Here is a 21,002-nt window from a genome sequence, read left to right on the forward strand (position 1 = left end):
ATTGTTTTTGAATAAATTTTCAGCAGGATTTTATTGGAAATAAGAAACCCAAACATAAATGTCCAAAACACAGACAAAACAAAATTAACAAAAAAAAAAAACAAAGCCCCAATGCATAAAGCCCAAAACAGAAAAATAACAAAACCCCAACAGACAAGGCCCAATCCAACAAAAACAAAAGAAGTATGCTCTAGGGTCTATTAAAGACAACATATCATTAAACTTCCTCGACTCCTGAACAAGCAGATGTTAAAAATCATAAACATCATAATTAAATACTTTCCTTTTAATTTTTCCCAACCTTTAATCTGCTCTTCTTTCCTCTCTTCGATTCTCATGCTTCAAGCTTTCTTCTTTGACACTCATTGGCCTAGTGTGCAGAGACCCCCCTTCGATCCTTCTCCACCTCCATTGCTATATTCTCAGGTAAAGCAATCCTCATGTCCCAATGTTCCCTTTTTTGAAGTCTTTCTGTGGCCAACATATATGCCACTCTGTTGATATCCCAAAAACCATGCTTAAGTTGACAAATACGGAACCCATCTTGCAATGTTAAGTATAGGATAAGATAGGTTGTTAAGCAATTTGTTATACAAACTAATAGTCTGTTAGTAGAGTTTGTTAATAGCAGTTAGTCTTCCTTTTGTATGTAAGACCTACTAATGTACTGATCAAATCAACCAAGAATATCAGAATATCCATTTGTTTCATTCACATTTATTTTGTATTTCTCCTTTTGAATTTCTTCATTTCTGTACTTACTAACATGGTATCAGTCGCCTAACGTTCTTGGAGGTTCTTCTCACTGCGTCCATGACAAATTCCGCTGACTCTACTGCTGCTGATCGTGGGAGTCCTGCACTCTCTGGCGTTCGATTGGTTCAGACTTTTCCTAGGCATGACACGGTGGAATTGGATGAATGTAGTTTCGTACAATGGTAGCAGCATGTACAGTTAATAGTTGAGGGATACAAGTTACTCGGATATTTAGAAGGGACGTTACCTGCTCCGCCTCGATTCATCTCCTCTCCGGACGGCGTTCTCACTCCAAATCCTGATGCTTTTGTTTTCCTCCAGCAAGATAAGCTTCTTGCTTATTGGCTTCTCTCTACTATTAGTTCTCCTCTGTTGTCTTGTTTTACATCAGCGAAATCTGCTTGTGACGTTTGGAGCACGGCCAATCACTTTTTTACTGCTGCTACTGGAGCAAAAATATCTCAAATCCGGCACGACCTTCATTCAATCAAGAAAGGAACCATGTCAGTCAAAGATTATATAGCGAAAATAAAAAATACTTGTGCCCTTCTTGAGGCCTCTGGATCTGCAGTTTTCGAGGTGGAGAAGGTGGAAATAATACTTGTCGGAATCTCATCGAAGTTTGATACTATTTTAACTCCTGCATCATTCTCGACCGAGTCTCTTCCACTACAAAAACTTGTCGATGCTCTTCTAGAATTTGGGAACCGCTAAAATCGTGTGGCAACTGAATCGTCGTTTCTTATGAATCTTGTTGAGTCTACTTCGTCGACCCTGGTGGTTGCCACCGTGCGTGGTGGTCATTCGTCTTCATCTACTCTTGGGCAAAGGTTTTAGCTCCAGATTCAATGCCAAATCTATGGACATTATGGTCACTTAGTGCAACATTGTTATTATTACTTTGATCGAGAGTACGGTGGCTTCTCTGCTCCGACCGTGGTGCGAGATGTTCGTTTTAGTGAACCTGGGTGGTGGTCGTTCGCACATGGTGGTCTGCTCTCATTCGGTGGATCTAGGTAGCCCATTAGGCCTTTAAAGGTGGCTCTGGTGGCATTTCTTGTAACACCCCTTACCCGTGTCCGACGCCAAGACAGGATATGAGGCATTACCGGTCTTAACACAAGCAACCATACAAAACTGGGCCATTAAATTTCATTCAATTTAAAACTATTTATACACATGCATACTGTCCCTTATAATGGCTTACGAGGCCCTAAACATAAGTTGGAAGTGGTTCAAAACTAAATCAAAAACTTTGGAACACTAAGAAAATTTTCATGTTTTGGAGGATCACACGTACATATGGCTCGGGACACGCCCGTGTCCTCAGCCCGTGTAACTCTTTGCTTATGACATCATCAACAAATGAGGGTCCCATAACTCATCATGTATCATGCAAACACAACTCACATCACCAAACTTTGACATATAAGTAATATATATACATAGGCTTACAACCAATTAGCCAATATAAGCCAAGTTATGTGACTACACATAAATCAAACCTTTAACCATTACAAGCCAAAACATTTGGCCAAAACATAATAACTCATACACAAAATGACCGAGCCCTTATTCATGCCATAAACTTAAAGTACTTGAATACGTTGATACCGATCAATAGCTTGATAGTGTGATAGAATCTCCGACGATCTCCAACCCGAGCTAGTATCTATGACACTATAGGAAAAAGAAAGAAAGGGGGTAAACTATATAGCTTAGTAAGTTGATATGTAAATAATAAGCAATCTGTTAACACGCTTTTACCAATCCTCACAATATGTTTTCAAGATAATACAATCATAATTACACATAGTTCCACTATTTACTCATTTCACATCAAGCTGTCTACTCAAGTCATTGTCACTAAATTATTTATATCTTGCGCTACAGAACTTCAAATTAAGATCTACATAATTTTTCCGAAACTAGACTCACATATCTTCTTACCATAAAATTTTCAGAATTTTTGGTTTAGCCAATAAATACAGTTAATTCTTCAATGTCATCCCTGTTCTGCTGTCTAACAGTTTCGATCTTTCTTCTCTAAAAATTAATTATCTCTTAGTACAGGATTCAGATGATGTTATTGTTTCTTTTTATTGAAAATAGACTCATTAATAATTTTAATCATATAAATTCTAACCCATAATTCTTTTTATAAAATTTTTAATGATTTTCCAAAGTCAGAACAGGGGATTCCGAAATCATTCTGGCCTTATCTCACAAAAATTCAAATATCTCATAATATGAGATTCTTTTGCTTACACCATTTCTTCTATGTGAAACTAGACTCAATAAGCTTTAATTTATTATCTTATTCAACCTCTAATGCGATTCTCACAATTTTTGGTGATTTTTAAAATTTATACAACTGCTGCTATCCAAAACCGTTTTATTGCAAATTTTACTCTTTCATGATTTCTTTGTATTAACATTTATTTCGACACAAATAACACCAAAGCATATCCATAACTAGCTATTCCAATAGCTAATCATTATCATATATTTACATGCCATTCATTGGCCAATTTCACCTATACATCAACAACAAAGACTTAAACATATCATGTCTCAATTTAATTTGGCCTAAAAGCCTCACACAATCATCAATAAAATTTACTACATATTTATACCTCATATGTATAGACTTATAATCACAAGGTCATCACAAGATCATTCTCATAAGAATGACTTACTCATTTACATTCTTGCCAAAATGTCCAATATGCATCGAGTTCATTACTCATGAATTTTTCGTACATATCTGTATCCTTTCAACATGATCATACCTTTTCTTTTCTTTGACATAATCTTTGGATTACCCGTTGAACCACTTGGAATAGTAAGGATACTCGAGAAAACTCGTACATAATATATTGTACCAATGCCATGTCCTAGACATGGTCTTACATGGAGATCTCGTATCGATGCCAATAGCCCAACTATGGTCTTACACAAAATCTCAAATCGATATTGGAACATCATCAAGCGAATTCACAAAGCAATTATACAATTCATGCTATATGAAAACATTAAATGCATCATAATGTGATGTTGCATTATTTACAGACGAACTTACCTTGTACTCGGAGTTGACGAATCGGATCGATTACTCGATAATTTTGCCTTTCCCCCGATCTAATTCCAGATTCCTCTTTTCTTGATCTATATGTATTCAAAATTAACTCATATAATCACATAATCATTCAATTGAGTCCAAAAACACATATTTAAGACAATTTGCACTTTGGCCCTAAAATTTTACATTTCTTACAATTTAGTCCCTATTTCACAAATACACAAAATTCATAAAATTAAACAAGACCCATGCTTGGTTGAATTACCATAGTGCCCCTAGCAGCCCAAAAATTTCATTTATTTCACATTTCAACCACTCAATTTGCATATTTCACAATTTAATCCCTATTTGACATTTTTGTCAAAAATCACTTTATAAAACATATTAATCTATCAATAATTATTCATTTTCCATCATCAACATTCAAAAAAATCAAGCTATCATCAATGGTAACTCACAAATTCATCAACCAATTCAAAAATTAGGGCATGGGCTAGCTAGAACACGGAGTAACGATCTCAAAAACATAGAAATTATAAAAAACGGGACAAAAACGCATACCTAATTGAGCTTACAAGATTGGCCAAATGTTTAGCAAAAAAAATGGCTTCTTTCCCTTCTAAAAATCGGTGGAAGATGATAATGGAAGATGATGATAATTTTTTTTAATATTAATTACTATTTTACTTAATTAACCTTTATAAACTTTAATAATTACACAATTGCCATGCCAACATCTTCCACTATCTCATTGATGGTCAATTTACCACTTAAGGACCTTTACTTTAATGTTCTATAGCTATTAGACACCTTTAGCTTATAAAACACAACTTTTACGCTTTACGCGATTTAGTCCTTTTTACCGAATTAAGCATTCAAACTGTAAATTTTTTTTACGAAACTTTCACATATATATAATCACATGCTATAAATACCAAAAATAATATTAAAATAATTTTCTAAACTCAAATTTGTGGTTCCGTAACCACTGTTCCGGTTTAACTAAAACCAAGCTGTTACATTTCCTTTTGGTCCTTCTTGGGGACAGATGCCAAGTCAATTTCCTCTGCCTCATTATCACGCGGCTAGGGTTTCTAACTCTTTCAATTTACTAATATTGCTACTACAGGTCATGAAGGTGGGACCACTTTTATGCCGCTTGGATCAGGTCTTAGGTGTAGGCCGCATAACGTTGGTAATCCTTTTGGGTCGAGCGATATGGGTCATCAATTTGGCCTACGTGTTTTTGGTCATTCTGGTGGGTCTAGGTCGCATATTTCAAGCCATGGTCTTGGGCAATATGGCAGGCTGAGCAATACAAGTTCTAATGGTACCCATATTAATGAGCTGAATGGTTAGCCTAATGGGCCAAATGCAAATCTGGTTGGGCTTGAGCCCATTAGTAATAATGTTGTCCAAAATCAAGGTGTGCCATGGTGAGCTAAACCAAGGGCCTATGTTCATGATTGTGACGCTTCACTGTGCGTGGGGTTGCCGCGTATTCTTGATTTTAATGTCTCTGGTTTTTAACCACCTCGAGATCCAACGCCAATACAACTTACTATGGGTCTAACTTTGATAATAACTCTTATGTTCCTATGCCTATAGGGACCACATCTTGGTGTCCTGATTCAGGGGCTACACACCATGTCTGTCGTGGGGCCACTGCTTTGCATGAGTCCACACCTTACTCAGGTACATCTTCTCTTCTCATGAGTGATGAGTCTCCTACGAAAATATCGTGTATTGGGAATTCTATTTTATCTACAACAAGTAAGATGCTTCATCTGTCTAATGTCTTGTGTGATCCGAATATACGGAAGAATCTGTTATCTGTCTGTCAGTTTGCTAAGGAAAATAATGTGTTTTTTGAATTTCATCCATCTTATTGTGTTGTTAAGGACATCCCGACTCAAGAAATTTTGTTACGGGGCCATACTCATGACGAGCTCTACTATTTTTCTCTAGTAACCCCGGCTTCGACGTTTCATGCTCCTTCGGTCCACAACACTAAATTTTAACTGCATACTAATGGTGGTGATGTTTTTACCTTGTGGCACTGTAGACTTGGTCATCCGTCTGCCTCCACTGTTAAACTTGTTCTTGATAAGTGTAAAATTGTTTCAAATAAAAAGTGCCTTGATAATGTTTATATTGCATGTCAAAAGGGGAAATCTCATAAACTACCCTTTTCACATTCTACTACTGAGTATAAAGATTTGTTTGAATTGGTTGTCTCTGACTTATGGGGACCAACATCGATTGTATGTGGTTCTAACATGTATTATGTGTCGCTCATTGACATGTGTAGTCGGTTTAAGTGGATTTATCTTGTCCAACGTAAGTCTTAGGCAGTTGAGTGTTTTCTCCAGTTTCAGAAAATGGTCAAGACTCAGTTTGGGAAAGATATTAAGAATTTTCAAAGTGATTGGGGAGCAGAATATTGTGCTTTCACATTGATATTGACTAATCTTAGGATATTTCATAGTTTATCTTGCCCGCATACATATGAACAGAACGGAGATGCTGAGCGGAAGCATAGGCACATTGTTGAGACTGGTCTTACTCTCTTTGCTCAAGCCAATCTACCCATGGACTACTGGGGTTATGCCTTTAGTAGTGCTATTAATCTCATAAATCGTCTCCCTACTTCAGTTCTAGAAGGGAAGTCTCTATATTAGGTTCTTCATGGTCGTGAGCCGACATATGATTACCTAAGGTTGTTTGGGTGCTGTTTTTTTCCCTATCTACGACCGTTTACACATCACAAGTTGGATTTTTGGTCTTAGCCGTGTACATTTTTGGGGTACAGTTCTCAACATAAAGGTTATAATTGTCTTACACCGGATGGTAAGATCATTGTTTCTCGTCATGTTGTTTTTAATGAATGATGGTTCTTGTTCTCATGGCCTATCATGGACAATGGTCAAACTAGTTTGCGAGTTTCTACATATGTTCCTATTGTCAAGTCTGATTTCCATTCTTCTACTCCAACAGTCGCAAGGACCACTAGCCTTTCATCTTCTCCTCTTGGTATTCCTATGCAGTCCACAACAGGTGGTTCAATGGATGAGTTGAGGTTTGCTCATGGAGAATCCTGACTCTCAACCTCGACAACTGCGGGTAGTTCATCTGCTCTGGACATAGTTCCTTCTGTTTCAATGTCTATTCTGTTGGGCAACATTCATACTATGGTTACCAGGTCCAAGGCTGGGATTTTTAAGCCCAAAGCCCTGTTTGTTGATGCTATTGGCTATGAGCCTCGTACGGTTGAAGAAGCTCTTGCAAATCTAGAATGGCGACCATCAGTTCAAGCTGAGTTTGATACTCTTATGGCAAACTCCACTAAAGAACTTTTCTCTCTCTCTCAAGGACAAAAAATAATCAGGTGTAAGTGGCTCTTTAAGGTAAAAAAAAATCCTGATGGGACTATTTCTTGACGTAAAGCCCGGTTGGTCGCAAAGGGGTGCTCACAAATTCCTGGTTGTGATTTCAAGGAAACATTCAGTCCCGTGGTCAAACTGGCTACTATTCGAACCATACTATCAGTTGTTGTCTCTCGTGGTTGGTAACTTTGCCAGGTCGATGCCAATAATGGTTTTTTAAATGGTGATCTCTCTGACGAAGTATTCATGTAACAACCTCCGAGGTATGTTCAGTTTGGTCCAAATGGTGAGAACTTGGTGTGTTGTTTGAAAAAGGCACTATATGGGCTGAGGCAAGCTCCCTGTGCGTAGTTTGATAAATTGAAAAGGTATCCTGTTTCTAATGGTTTTTTTGTGTCCAAATCTGATACACCTTTGTTTGTTAGCGTAATGTCTGAATCAGTAATTTATGTTATTGTTTATGTGGATGATATTATTATAACGGGGAAGTGTGGCTGATAGTATAAGTAGCTTTGTTAAGCTTTTAGATAAAGAGTTTTCTTTGAAGGATATGGGAGACCTTCACTACTTCTTAGGCATTGAAGTCATTCGATCCTCCACTGGAAATCTTCATTTATGCAAATGCAAGTACATCAGGGATATTATTGACATAAGTTCTTTGACCTCTGCAAAAAGTGTCCACACACCAATGGTAGGTTCGTCGACATTGACCAAAGATGAGGGTACTCGTCTTGCTGATCTTACAGAATATCGTAGTTTGGCTGGTGCTCTTCAATATGTGGTCCTAACTCGACTAGATATTACTTATGCTGTGAATCATGTGTGTCAGTTTATGTATGCACCCACTACAGTACATCTGTTGGCTTTAAAATTTTTTTACGGTATTTATATGGTACTATTGATCATGGGTTTATTTTTCACCGTCTGACAGACTATCCCTTGTTGGATATGCTGATGCCAACTGGGGCTTGGATTTTGATGATTATCGCTCCACGATAGGATATTGTGTGTATTTTGGAAGTACACTTGTTTCATGGTGCTCGAAAAAGTAACAAGTTGTTTTTTGGTCCATAGCTGAGGCTGAATATCGAAGTTTGGCTGCAGCCACCAGTGATGTTACGTGGTTAGTCTCTTTGCTAACAGAGTTACAAGTTCCTTTTATTGATTCACCTATTTTTTAGTGTGACAATTCTGGTGCTGTAGCTGTTGCTGCTAATCCGATCTTACATTCCACGTTCAAACATGTTAAGCTTGACATATTTTTTGTTCGTGAAAAGGTAGCTAAAGGGTCACTCGTTGTTGGTGAGGTGCCCGCCTGTGATTAGAAGTGCTCATGGGCCGGGCCGGGCCCAGAAAAAATTTCGGCCCGGGTCCTAGGCTCGGCCCGGCCCGGCCCTAAATATGGGCTTAGAATTTTGCCCAGGCCCGGCCCGGGAAAAAATTCATAAGCTCGGGCCCGACCCGGCCCGGCCCGGCCCGGCCCGGCCCTTTTTTTAAATAAATACCAAAAATTTATTTTAAAAATTAAAACAAAAATTAAAAAAAATATTTTAAAAATATTTTAAAATTAAAAAACTTTAAAAAAGTATTTTAAAAAAATTTAAATTTTTTTTAATTTTAAAATACTATTTTAAAAGTATTTTAAAATTATTTTAAAATTAAAAAAATTTTTAAAAAATAAAAATATTTATTATATTCGGTAAGCAGTAAGCCTGGCCAAAAAGTGGTGTCAAGGCCTGCCCGTTTTTAATCGGGCCTCATTTTTTGCCCAAGCCCATATTTCGGCCTATATTTTACCCAAACCCTCCCATATTTCGAAGGGCTATCGGGCCGGGCCGGGCCGCCCGGCCCATGAGCACCTCTACTTGTGATCAGGTTGCGAATATTTTCATGAAGCCCCTGTTTGTTTCGTTGTTTACTCAATTTCGTCATTTGCTTCGGGTTTTACCTATTGAAAAGTTGGATGAATGTTAAGTATAGGATAAGATAGGTTGTTAAGTAATTTGTTATACAAACTAATAGTCTGTTAGTAGAGTTTGTTAGCAGCAGTTAGTCTTCCTTTTGTATATAAGACCTACTAATGTAGTGATCAAATCAACCAAGAATATCAGAATATTCATTTGTTTCATTCACACTTATTTTGTATTTCTCCTTTTGAATTTCTTCATTTCTGTACTTACTAACATGCAACCATAAACGATATCTGACTAGTGCATGAATTTCTAATTTATCTTCTATTTTTTTCTACAGCTTTTTTTATGACTGTTAAAAAGTCTCCTTCAATCTCCACATTCTAGAGACCCAGATCTAGTCCCAGTTACATCCTTTGGATAGAGGCCAACGCTTCTGCTATAATCAATGAAGGTACGTTATTATTTTTTACTTTTCTTATACCTACCACACTGCCATTTGAATCCCTTATAACTATGCCTAAACAGGATTTATTTTCATGCCTTTTATATGTTGTGTCCACATTAATTTTGGCCATTGAATATACTGGCGGTTTCTAGAACCCCTTCTTCAGAGTTGACTTAGGTAATGCTTCCTCTAACCCATCCACTTCCATAGCATAATCTTTCACATATTTTGTAATTTTAGCCCCCTATCTTTTTTGTCTTTCATGAACCCATTTATTTCTATCAGTTCATAGCACCTATATCGCACATGTAATGATACGACACTACCAAGAATGATTATTCGCAATTAGCCAGGTAATCCACTCTATGAATACCATAATTTGTAGCTCATTTGGCCATGTAACATTCAACCATTCCCATTGATCTTTTGTTGCAGGACAATCTCTAAATACATGCTATTTGGATTCCACCTCTCCTCCATATTTTGGACATGCTGTTGTATTAGCAATCTTTTGTGGTGTAGATTACTAAGACTAGGGATATAATTTTTTAAGCATCTCCAAACTGTAACTTTTAATTTTTAAGGAAAATTTAGATCCCAAATCTTCTTGTAAAAATGTCTGTAATTGGCTTGGGTTTGTAATTTATTCATAGTAGTAACACTTTTTAAAAGCTACTTGTAAACACTACGTATTGAGAAATATCTTGTGGGTTCTCCTCTCCAGACCAAAAAATCATCATGTGGGGTCTCCGGCAAAGGGATAGACAAAATTCTGCTTGCATCAGACTCACTAAAGGTACATTTGATGAGCTCATTATTCCATTGTCTTGAATCAGCATGAATTAAATCTGCCGCCATCATAGTTTCTGATATATTGTCATTTCTTACAATTTTGAAATCGACCAAACCAAGCACCCAAGCAGAGTATTTAATTGGAATTTTTGTTCCAGTACCAACTCTCCAACACAATCCTTCAAACACTATACGTTTGGTGGCTCAAACGCTCTTTTCTAGGTATAAGAAGGTATAATCCTTAACTCGACTTTTAAAAAATCTGAACCTAGAAAATATTTCACCTTCAACGTGTGAGATAATAAAGAATCTAGATAATTCATAAGTCTCTAACCTTGTTTAGCAAGTAATGACAAGGTAAAATGTGATATACATCTAAAACCCATACCTCCATTTTCCTTCAATTCGTACAAATTTTGCCATTCACTCCAATGTATGCCACCTCCCATGCCCTTTCTACCACTAGAATTTTGCAATAATACTCTCCATTTCTTGGCAAAAAGATTTTGGAAGCAAAAAACAAGTCATTGCATAAGACGGAATAGCTTGTAAGATCGATTTTATAAAAATCTCTTTTCCACCTTGAGACAACTGCCTTGTACTCCAGCACTCAATTTTACTCTGCAAACTATCTTTAAGCAATTGGAAAGCTTCCTTTTCCCCCTACCAATCATATTAGTAAGTCCTAAATATTTTTCCGGATTGGTAGAATTTTGGATATTAAGGATCTGTGTCGCTAGCTCTTTTTCTCTAGGCATAGTATTTGTAGTATAGAAAGTTGTAGACTTGTCAAAATTCACGCACTGGCCTGAAGCTTCCTCATGCTATTTCAGAATGTTTTATAGCACATTTACCCCTCTTTTACGATACCTCACCATAAATAATACAATCATCGACAAACAAAGGATGAGTGATAATTGGTCCTCGTCGACTAACTATAACTCTTTTCAGTTTACCTTTCTCCCTTGCCAATCTTATTAAAGAGGATAAACCCTCACTACAAAATAAAAAAAATAAAGGACTTAAAGGGTCTCTTTGTCTCAATCCTCTAGAAGGCATGAACCTCTACCCTTCTTTCCCATTAAGCACAATTGAATACAAGACTGTACTAATGCAATTCATTATGAAGTCCACCCCAACACTATCGAACCCTATTTTTAACATCATCTGCTGTAAGAAACCCCATTCAACTCTGCCGTACGCCTTGCTCATGTCTAGTTCGAGCGCTTGTGAGCCTATTCGTCCTATTCTTTTTTGTTTTGGAGCATGAAGAAATTCAAAAGCTAAAAGGACAGTATCAGTAATCAGATGACCTGGAACAAAAGCACTATGGGACTCACCTATACATAAGTCTAACACTTGTTGGAAATGATTTGTAACTATCTTTGACATAATCTTATATAAAACTGTGCACAGGCTTATAGGCCTAAGTTACTCAAGTTCATAGGCTGAGCAATTTTTGGTATTAGAACTATATTTGTCAAATTGATGGAATCTAAGGACGTACCTCCATTTAGCACATTCAGACAAAAAGAACTAACTTCATCACCAACAATGTGCCAATATTTTTGAAAAAAAAAACCTACCGAATAGCCATCGTTGGTCCCATACCTTTCAATACTTTAACCACCTCGTCATAAATGTAGTTTGTCAACAGCATTTGATTCATATTGGTTGTTATGCTACGCTTCACCCCAGACATAATGTACCCTAAATTCTCTATCCCCCTTAAAGTAAAAAGATCGTTAAAATAATCTCTCACAAATATTTCCACATCACATTCAATTTGGGCCTCATCCCCATTCCCATTTTGTAACCTATGGATACAATTTGTTCATCTCCTTTGAGAGGCACAACTATGAAAGAGTTTGGTGTTTCTATCTCCCAATTGTAACTAGTTTACTCGGGCTCTCTTCTCCCAATATGCCTCCTTGTCTATCTCCATATTTAAATGAATTTTCAAGTCTATAATTTCAACCAACAATTTATCATCTCTATCCCCTCCAAGAAGATATTCCAATTTTTCATTTAGACCCTTTGAAACTTTTTTCCTTTTTTGTTTAATCTTTCTTCCCCACCCCTTTAAACCTTTTGCTAACACCTCAAGTTTTTCCAACATCATACCTACATTTTCCTTCCAAATTCTCTTTATTTCCTCTTCGCAAGACTCATCTAACATCCACCAAGACTCAAACATGAAGTGTCCCCGATTTTTAACTAAATTCTTTTGTTCAATTTTAATCAACAAAATACAATGATCAGACATAGTATGTGGTAAATGGAAAATAGAGAAGTTAGGAAAAAGATCCAACCATTTTGCATTTGCTACCCCCAATCCAACCTTTAACGAATATTCGTTTCAAGTAGGTTTCCTATTTCCCAAGTAATTTGATTTCCGAAAAAACCAACATCCACCAATTGACAATCTTCCAATAACCTTTGAGAACTCTCCATTCTTCTCTCATCTCTTAGGACGCCACCTTTCTTTTCAAGCAAGTACAAAATTTTATTGAAATCCCCACATACCATTCAAGGAAGAGTTTGGTTTCTCCCCAAATTTTGTAACACCTCCCACCCCTCCTCTTTATGTCGCACCTCAGGAACCCCATAAAACCCATAAAACGCCAGTGTCTATCCCCATTGTCGAAACCACTTTTTTTGAAAACAAAACGTGGATCAAATTTTAAAAACAAAAATGGGAGTTGCCACTGATCTTTTATTGAGGTGTGATCGGATCACATTGAAAAAAAATTTAGGTCTGCGAATTTTAAAAAAATAGGTTCGGGAGTCAGTTACGCACGAGGAAGGGTTAGCACCCTCGTAACGCCCAAAATTGGTACCGAATCAATTGTTTAATGTCTTAGTACCCAAAATTTGAAAAAAATTTAAAATGCGATCCTTTTAACTTGAATAAATTAAATTGAATAATAAAACACTCTTATTTCAAAGAAATAAAATGTCACACCCAGTGAGTTAGGGTGCAACATTTTTAATCTTCAAAATTAACTTTATCTTTTTAAAACCCATGCATTTTGATAAGGATATTCGGTTATTTGGGTCAGACGAAAAAATCAAAACCCAGGAAGTTAGGGTTCAATTTCTCGAAATTCCTAAACACCGAATATTGCCTTTATTTTTAAAAATCCTTATCTCGAGATGACAAAATGTCACGTCCAGTGAGTTAGGACACAACATTTTTGAATTCCCGAGAATAAGTTTTTATTTAAAATTTGTGCAATTTTATTGAAAAGGAGATGCTCGGTTATTCGAATTTAAAGAAAAAATTGAAGCCCAGTAAGTTAGGGCACAACCTTTTTGAAAATTCCAAATATCGAATCTCGTTTCATAAACTTTGGGATAAAAATATGAAGTGAATGAATGACTACATACGACGCAAAGGATAATTTGTAAATAAATCGTACATCACAGAATAATAAACAAGCAATAGATAAGTTCAAACGAGAATAACGACAATGGTCTTAATCGCCTCATGCAAGCATCAATATCAATGTTTAAAAACTAAATAAATCTATAATAGTGAACTTTCAAAATATATTGAAAAATAAAACCATTAAAACGTGCGCCAATAATATTGAATTAATGTATAGAATATATAAATAATATATAAAAATAAAATTTACAAGAAAACTTAAAATGATAATAATGTAATAAATTTAAACGATGTTAATTATATAGTTAAAATAATATTAAGCATGTTGTTAAAATGATATATAATTTAAAAGAATGTAAATATATTAAGAAAATAATGAAATTATGAATATTTAAATGAAATTTAAAGAAAATCACGCATATTAAACTAATAAGCACTAAATTAAAACAAAACAAAAATTAAAGGGGAGAAATTGAAATTAAATAGGGCCAGAGGATCGCCTAACAACACGCGCGTAATAGGAGGGACTAGAATGGAAATATTCCCATGCCCTTGAAACGTAACGTTCGAACTAGACTGAATTGAAACAGATTTGAAATACCCACGAAAGTTTGAGAAAAAAAGAATGACATTGAAAAAGCGAATGAAATAAAGGGGGTGATAGTGTAAATATCCCATCAGACCCCAAAACACGTAACTAGTCCGGTTCAGGTCATGTCATCGGGTTACGGCTAACACGACATCGTTTTGAGGCTACTGAGGAAGGCCTCAAACGGTGTCACTTTGCAATCTTATTGATTTAAACAAATGAAATAAAAAAACACCTCAGGCCTTATTTCAAAAAAGAAAACAGAAGAGGCCCTTCCCTCATTTTCCTCTGCTAGGGTTTTGAACCCAGTCCCGCAAGCCGTCGCCAACGACCAGGCCGCCCTAGAGCCTTCAACCTTTGCCCGATCTCTGATGGCGACGGAGTGGGCAAAGTCAGGTAACTTTTCGTACCTTAACCCCTTTTCGTTATAACTATATGTATGCGGCTAAAAAAATAGAAGACAGAAAGGATAAACTGCTAAGAAGAAAATATAGAAAGGAAAGCGAGAAAAAGAACCACCTTTGAGAGAAAATCAATCGATCTTTGATTTCTGTTTTTTTTATATATTTCAGTCTGTAAAAAAACAAAGGTTATCTCTCTCTTATTTTATAGCCATGTACGCGAAAATAAAAGAAAATACAAAACAAAGATTCTCTGTGCTGTGTTGTTCTCGTTTCATTTGCAGGTACTGTGTACGGAGGTACGTGGTGTGAAGACGTGGTACGTGGCGGTGGCGCATGTGTGAGAGAAGACCCTGGTGGCTGTGGCGCTAGAGGCTCGCTATCGCTGCTAGGGTTTCTGTCAGGACTTGTTTAGGGTTATTGGGTTTGTAATCGGGTCTGGTATTTGGGCTAGACATTTAGGGTTTTAGTGATTGGGCTTCATTCCGAATTTGGCCCATTGTAATTGGACTTTATTCACATTGGAATTTTAATAATTTTTATTTATTTGGTTTTTTATTGTGGGCCGGGTAAATTGGGTATTAAAGCTTCCCCTCTTTGTTCGTTGTCTTGTAACGGGAATAGAGCAAAGGCTAAAAAGCCCAATTGTGCCCGATCTTACCGAACGTCGACTTCTTCGGTGCTTTCCTTCTTCGTGTAGCCTCGTTCTAACCCACTGCATCTTCAGGGGTATAGAAACTGGTGCTTCAATTCACTCCACTGCGACATCGGGGAGATAGGATTTGTACCTGGTAGCTTTTCAAAAGAACAAAATTTGCTATCTTTAGTCTGCTCCACTGCAACTTCAGGGAGATAAGACTTATAGCTTCAACTTGTTCTGCTACAACTTTAAAGATAAGTCTGTTGCGATCTGCTCTACTGCAACTTCAGAGAGATGAGATCCATCATTTTGATCTTCTCGACTACAACTTCAGGGAGATACGATTGGTTTCTCCTGTTTACTCCACTACTGCTCAGGGAGATAAGGCTGAGGTCTTCGATCTACTTTGCTGCCAATACAGAAAGACAATATATGCTAATTTCAACCTACTCCACTAATGCTCAGGGAGATAGGATTGGTGGCTTAAATCTGCTTCCCTCCTACCTTGGGAAGATAATATTCACCATCTTTGATCTGCTCCACTATTGCTTAGGGAGACAGATTCTACAATCTTCAACCTATTCCACTGCAGTCTAGGGAGATAGGACTTACAATCTTCAACCTATTCCACTGTTGCCTAGGGAGATAAGATTTGCTATCTTCACCGATCTCTAGGGAACATGACCTGTATAATCCATTTTATGAACCTAGTTATGCCTAGTGATTAGGATGACATGATCAAAATGAATCAAATCCTCCTAACTAGACGCATATGAATGATGTTTTCTTGAATGGAGAATGTCATTTTTCGAGAATGATCCTTCTTTATCGCTTAGGTTGTCATTACTCTAAATTTATTAAGGTTTTATCACTGACATGCTACAACGCCTTCTTGGTCGGGTGACATCTCCAAAGAAACACTTAATCAGATTGCCCCTACTGTAATCTTTAGGGCTCAATCCGCTGTAATTTTGGGACATAAATTTTGAACCATCCTCCTCCCACTGTAATTTAAGAGTGCAAGATTTGGCTCTTTCTCAATCCTCTCCTACTGCAATTCAAGGATACAGGATGTAAATCTCTTTGGTCTCTTACACCCTTCCCAGGGTGTCATACCAAATGCTCATGCACAAATGAAGAAGTTTTTTCTCCGAGGAAACCTCTTCTCATTGCTTGGTAATCACCACCATGACATCTTGTCATTTTGTTCAATCAATGTTTTGGCAAAAAATTCCAAAGAGTCAGTCTTAATTTAGACTCTTCCTTATTAGATTTTCAACCTTTAAACTTGGTACGTTCTAAACAAAAGTTCTGTTTCAGGTTACTGTATTATTTAGAAACTTCTAGAGTAATATGCAAAACTTCCATTGTGAAAGTTTTATTAGTCCATTAATCATTATTCTAATCCAACACGATTGCAAAAAGAATATAACGATGGATAAAATACAATTGATTTGAGAGCATAGCTTGAAATGAATAAATTATCAAGGATAGTAGGAATAAAAGAGGAATTAATTACGAACATGTATCTTGAAAAAAAGAATGAAGTATTCCAAGAACAACAAATTCAATATAAATAGTATGAAGACTAGTTGCCCCAAAGATCGCAGCTTGAACTTCTCTGTGCAAACTCTCTGAAAGACATGTGTTTAGGAGATCATAGTTCTTTGTCGATGCCTCAAGATGTCGCCTACCCTTTCCTGTTGATTCAAGTATAGCAAGATCACCACATGCCCCAACCTGATCAAAATTTGAGTTGCTCTGATCGCCTCATGCCCTATCCTGATCCAAAATTTTAGCCGCCCTTTTCGGGTTTTCAACTCAAATCCCCTTTGGTCTCAAGGCGCCCTTTATGGGTTTTCACCTTGGTCTCTCCATTTTTACCTTGTCCATTTTTTCATTTTCATCATTTTTTTGACTCAAAGCGCCTTTGCGGGTTTTCACATTGATCTTTTTTTTTACTCAAGGCACCCTTTGCGAGTTTTCACCTTGGTCTCTTCTCTTTTTTAGGCAAAGTATTTCTTGACTGAGTCTGAGTTTACTGGATTAGGCAGGCTTTTACCATCCATCTCGCTCAAGATCAGAGCTCCTCCAGAAAAGACCTTCTTTACAACATAAGGTCCTTCCCAATTTGGCATTCATTTCCCTCTAAAATCCTTTTGTAGAGGAAGGATCTTTTTCAACACCAAGTCCCCCTCATGAAATTCTCTGGGACAAACCTTTTTGTTATAGGCTCGCATCATTCGTTTCTGGTACATCTAGCCATGATGAATAGCTTTTAGCCTTTTTTCCTTCTATCAGGTTCAACTGATCATATTGAGATTGGATCCATTCAGCCTCATCTAACTTTAGTTTAGCTAGCACCCAGAGAGAAGGGATCTCGACTTCAATAGGTAACACTGCCTTCATCCTGTAAACTAGAGAAAAATGTGTTGCCCCAGTAGAAGTTTTAATAGATGTTCCATAGGCAAGGAGAGCGAATGGTAATTTCTCATGCCAGTCTTTGTAAGTCTCAGTCATTTTCCCTACAATTTTCTTGATATTTTTATTAGCTACCTCCACTGCGCCATTCATTTTTGGGCGATACGGTGACGAGTTGTGGTGTCTGATCTTAAATTGATTGCAGACTTCCACTATTGTGCTATTGTTCAAGTTTAGCGCATTGTCTGATATGATTCTTTCAGGCATTCCATATCGACATATGATCTCTTTTTTCAAGAACTTGCTGACTGTTGACTTCGTGACATTAGCATATGAAGCAGCTTCTACCCATTTAGTGAAATAGTCAATAACAACGAAGATGAAACGATGCCCGTTAGAAGCCTTTGGTGATATGGGCCCAATGACATCCATTCTCCACATGGAGAAAGGCCATGGAGAAGTCATAACGTGAAGAGGTGATGGAGGTGCGTGTATTTTTTCTGCATAGATTTGGCATTTATAGCACTTCTTAGCATAATTGATGCAATCTCCTTCCATGGTAGACCAGTAGTACCCGAATCTCATAATCTGTCTAGCCATTGTGAATCCGTTGGCATGAGTTCCACAAATACCCTCATGGACTTCTTCTAGGATTTTCTTGGCCTCCACATCATCCACGCATCTCAAAAGTACTTGATCCTTCCCTCTTTTATATAAAATCTCTCCATCTAAAACATAGTCAATGGCTAGTCTTCTCAATGCCCTCTTATCATTCTCCATTGGCTAATCAGGGTACTCGCGATTCTTTACATATTGCAGTATGTCTTAGTACTAAGGATGGCTATCATTTTCCTCTTCCTCAATATTGTAGCAATAAGTCGGGACCTCGTAAATGCTCATTTTGATAGACTTCATGTCTTTTAACTTGTTCACTTTGATCATGGAAGCTAGAGTAGCCAACACATCAGCCATCTGGTTCTCATCTTGTGGGAGATAGCAGAAAGTAATGCCATCAAACTCTTCAATCAATTTGAGCACCAAATTTTGATAACTAATTAATTTGGGGTCTCTCGTCTCCCATTCACCTTTAAGTTGGTATATTACCAATGCAGAGTCCCCATATAGCTCTAATACCTTAATTTTACATTCTATAGCTGAACGGATGCCCATGATGCACGCTTCATATTCTACCATATTATTTGTGCAATCAAAATCCAATTTACTGGTAAAAGGATATTGATCTCCGTTTGGGGACATCAGGACTGTCTTAATCCTATTTCCTACGACATTTGAAGCTCCATCAAAATTTAGCTTCCAACGATGACTTCTTTGAGAATCCTCTGCAGCAGTTGCCATGCACATCAAGTCTTCATTTGGGAAATCAAAATCCAGAGGTTCATAGTCTTCTAAAGCTCTGCTAGCCAAAAAGTCTGCTATCGCACTCCGTTTAACGACCTTCTGATTTACATAGATTATATCAAACTTGGAGAGTAAAATCTGCCATCTAGACATCCTCCTATTTAACGCGGTTGACTCCATCATATACTTTAAAGGTCTAATCTTGAAATTAACCAAGTCGTATGGTAAAGTATGTATTGCCTCAATCTCAGTGTCGTCCAGATCAAGGTACAGAACAATTTTTCAATAGACGATTCACAGTCAGTGAATTTCTTACAGAGGTAGTATATCGCCTTCTCCTTCCTCCCCGTCTCATCTTGTTGACCTAACACACATCCCATGGAATTGTCAAACACCGTTAAGTACAGGATCAGTGGTTTATTCGGATTAGGTGGTGACAATACTGGGGTACTGGACAGATACTGCTTTACTCTGTCAAAAGCTTTCTGACATTCTTCGTCCCATACACCTGGGTTATGTTTCTTCAGAAGACGGAATATGGGATCGCATTTCTCAACTAGTTGTGAAATGAACCAAGCAATGTAATTCAGTCTTCCTAAGAAACCTCAAACCTCTTTTTGAGTACGCGGTGGAGGTAATTATTGTATTACTTTGACTTTGTCTGGGTCAATCTCAATCCCTTTTTCACTGACTACAAAGCCAGAAGCTTTTCCGACCTAGTCCCAAAGGTACATATGGTTGGGTTGAGTTTGAGTTGGAACTTTCTTAACCTTAGGAACAACTTTCTCAGGACTTGCACATGTTCCTTCCCTATCTGGGATTTTGCAATCATGTTGTCGACATAAACTTCCATTTCTTTACGCATCATATTGTGGAAAAGAGTTACCATGGCTCTCTGGTATGTGGCTCTCGCATTTTTCAACCCGAATGGCATCACTCTGTAACAGAAAGTTCCCCATAGGGTTATGAATGTGGTCTTCGTCATATCTTCAGGATGCATCTTACTTTGGTTATATCCTGAGAAACCGTCCATGAAAGAAAATAATGTGTATCCTGCCATGTTGTCCACCAATGTGTCGATGTGAGGCAAGGGAAAATTATCTTTCTGGCTGGCCTTATTCAAATCTTTGTAGTCTACACACATTCGTACCTTTCCATCTTTCTTGGGGACGGGTACGATGTTGGCCACCCATTCTGAGTACTTGACCACTTGTAGGAAACCAGCATCGAACTTCTTTTGAACCTCCTCTTTTATTTTTAGTACAACATTAGGCCTCATCCTCCGGAGTTTTTGCTAAACTGGCTTGCAATCCTCTCTTATAGGAAGACGGTGTACTACTATGTCGGTATTCAAACCGGGCATATCCTGGTATGACCATGTGAAGACGTCTTTGAACTCTTGAAGTAACTCGATGAAATCTTGCTTCGTTTCTTCGGTTATGCATATTCCCATCTTTACTACTTTTCCCTCCTCGAGGGTCACAATCTCCACCATTTCCTTATGAGGTAGGATCTGTTTCTCTTCCTGCTCTACCATCCTCAACAAGTCTAGAGATAAGTTACTATCTATGTCTCCAAAGTCATGAAATCCCTCTAAACACATGTCTCGTCCAAAAGGATTTTCTGAGTCCATAGCAGAGTCCCTCATGTCATTGATATCCGGGGACCTGTTACAGGTACCAAAGAATATACAAAGAATGTATGAATTTTAAGAATACTTATTTGTATGGTATGATTATGAATTGATGAAAGAATGATTTGGAAGAAAATGAAAGAATCCAAAATAATTACTCGTACAAAAGGAATAAGAGAACCTTAAAGGAATAT

The 21,002-nt window shown here is 37.3% G+C and overlaps 1 protein-coding gene across 1 annotated transcript; it reads right to left on the reverse strand.

The window, feature by feature from the left end:
- Positions 1 to 18,647: 18,647 nt before the first annotated feature.
- LOC105781500 (uncharacterized) lies at positions 18,648 to 20,454 on the reverse strand. The gene is made up of 3 exons (XM_012606037.1): positions 19,908 to 20,454; positions 19,452 to 19,731; positions 18,648 to 19,332 (listed from the first exon to the last, which is right to left on the reverse strand). The coding sequence occupies exons 1-3, from the start codon at positions 20,452 to 20,454 to the stop codon at positions 18,648 to 18,650; spliced, it is 1,512 nt and encodes a 503-aa protein (XP_012461491.1).
- Positions 20,455 to 21,002: the final 548 nt, after the last annotated feature.

The sequence above is a fragment of the Gossypium raimondii genome, chromosome 13 (genome assembly GCF_025698545.1).
Source record: "Gossypium raimondii isolate GPD5lz chromosome 13, ASM2569854v1, whole genome shotgun sequence".
Taxonomy (NCBI): Eukaryota; Viridiplantae; Streptophyta; class Magnoliopsida; order Malvales; family Malvaceae; genus Gossypium; species Gossypium raimondii.

Excerpts from the sequence above, each read along its gene's own strand:
- LOC105781500 (XM_012606037.1), bottom strand. The coding sequence starts at position 20,454 with ATGAGGCCTAATGTTGTACTAAAAATAAAAGAGGAGGTTCAAAAGAAG. Across the intron at positions 19,732-19,907 it reads CAAACTCAACCCAACCATAT|TTGAGAAATGCGATCCCATA; the intron begins GTACCTTTGGGA and ends TTTCACAACTAG. Across the intron at positions 19,333-19,451 it reads GAATCGTCTATTGAAAAATT|GAGGATGTCTAGATGGCAGA; the intron begins GTTCTGTACCTT and ends CGCGTTAAATAG.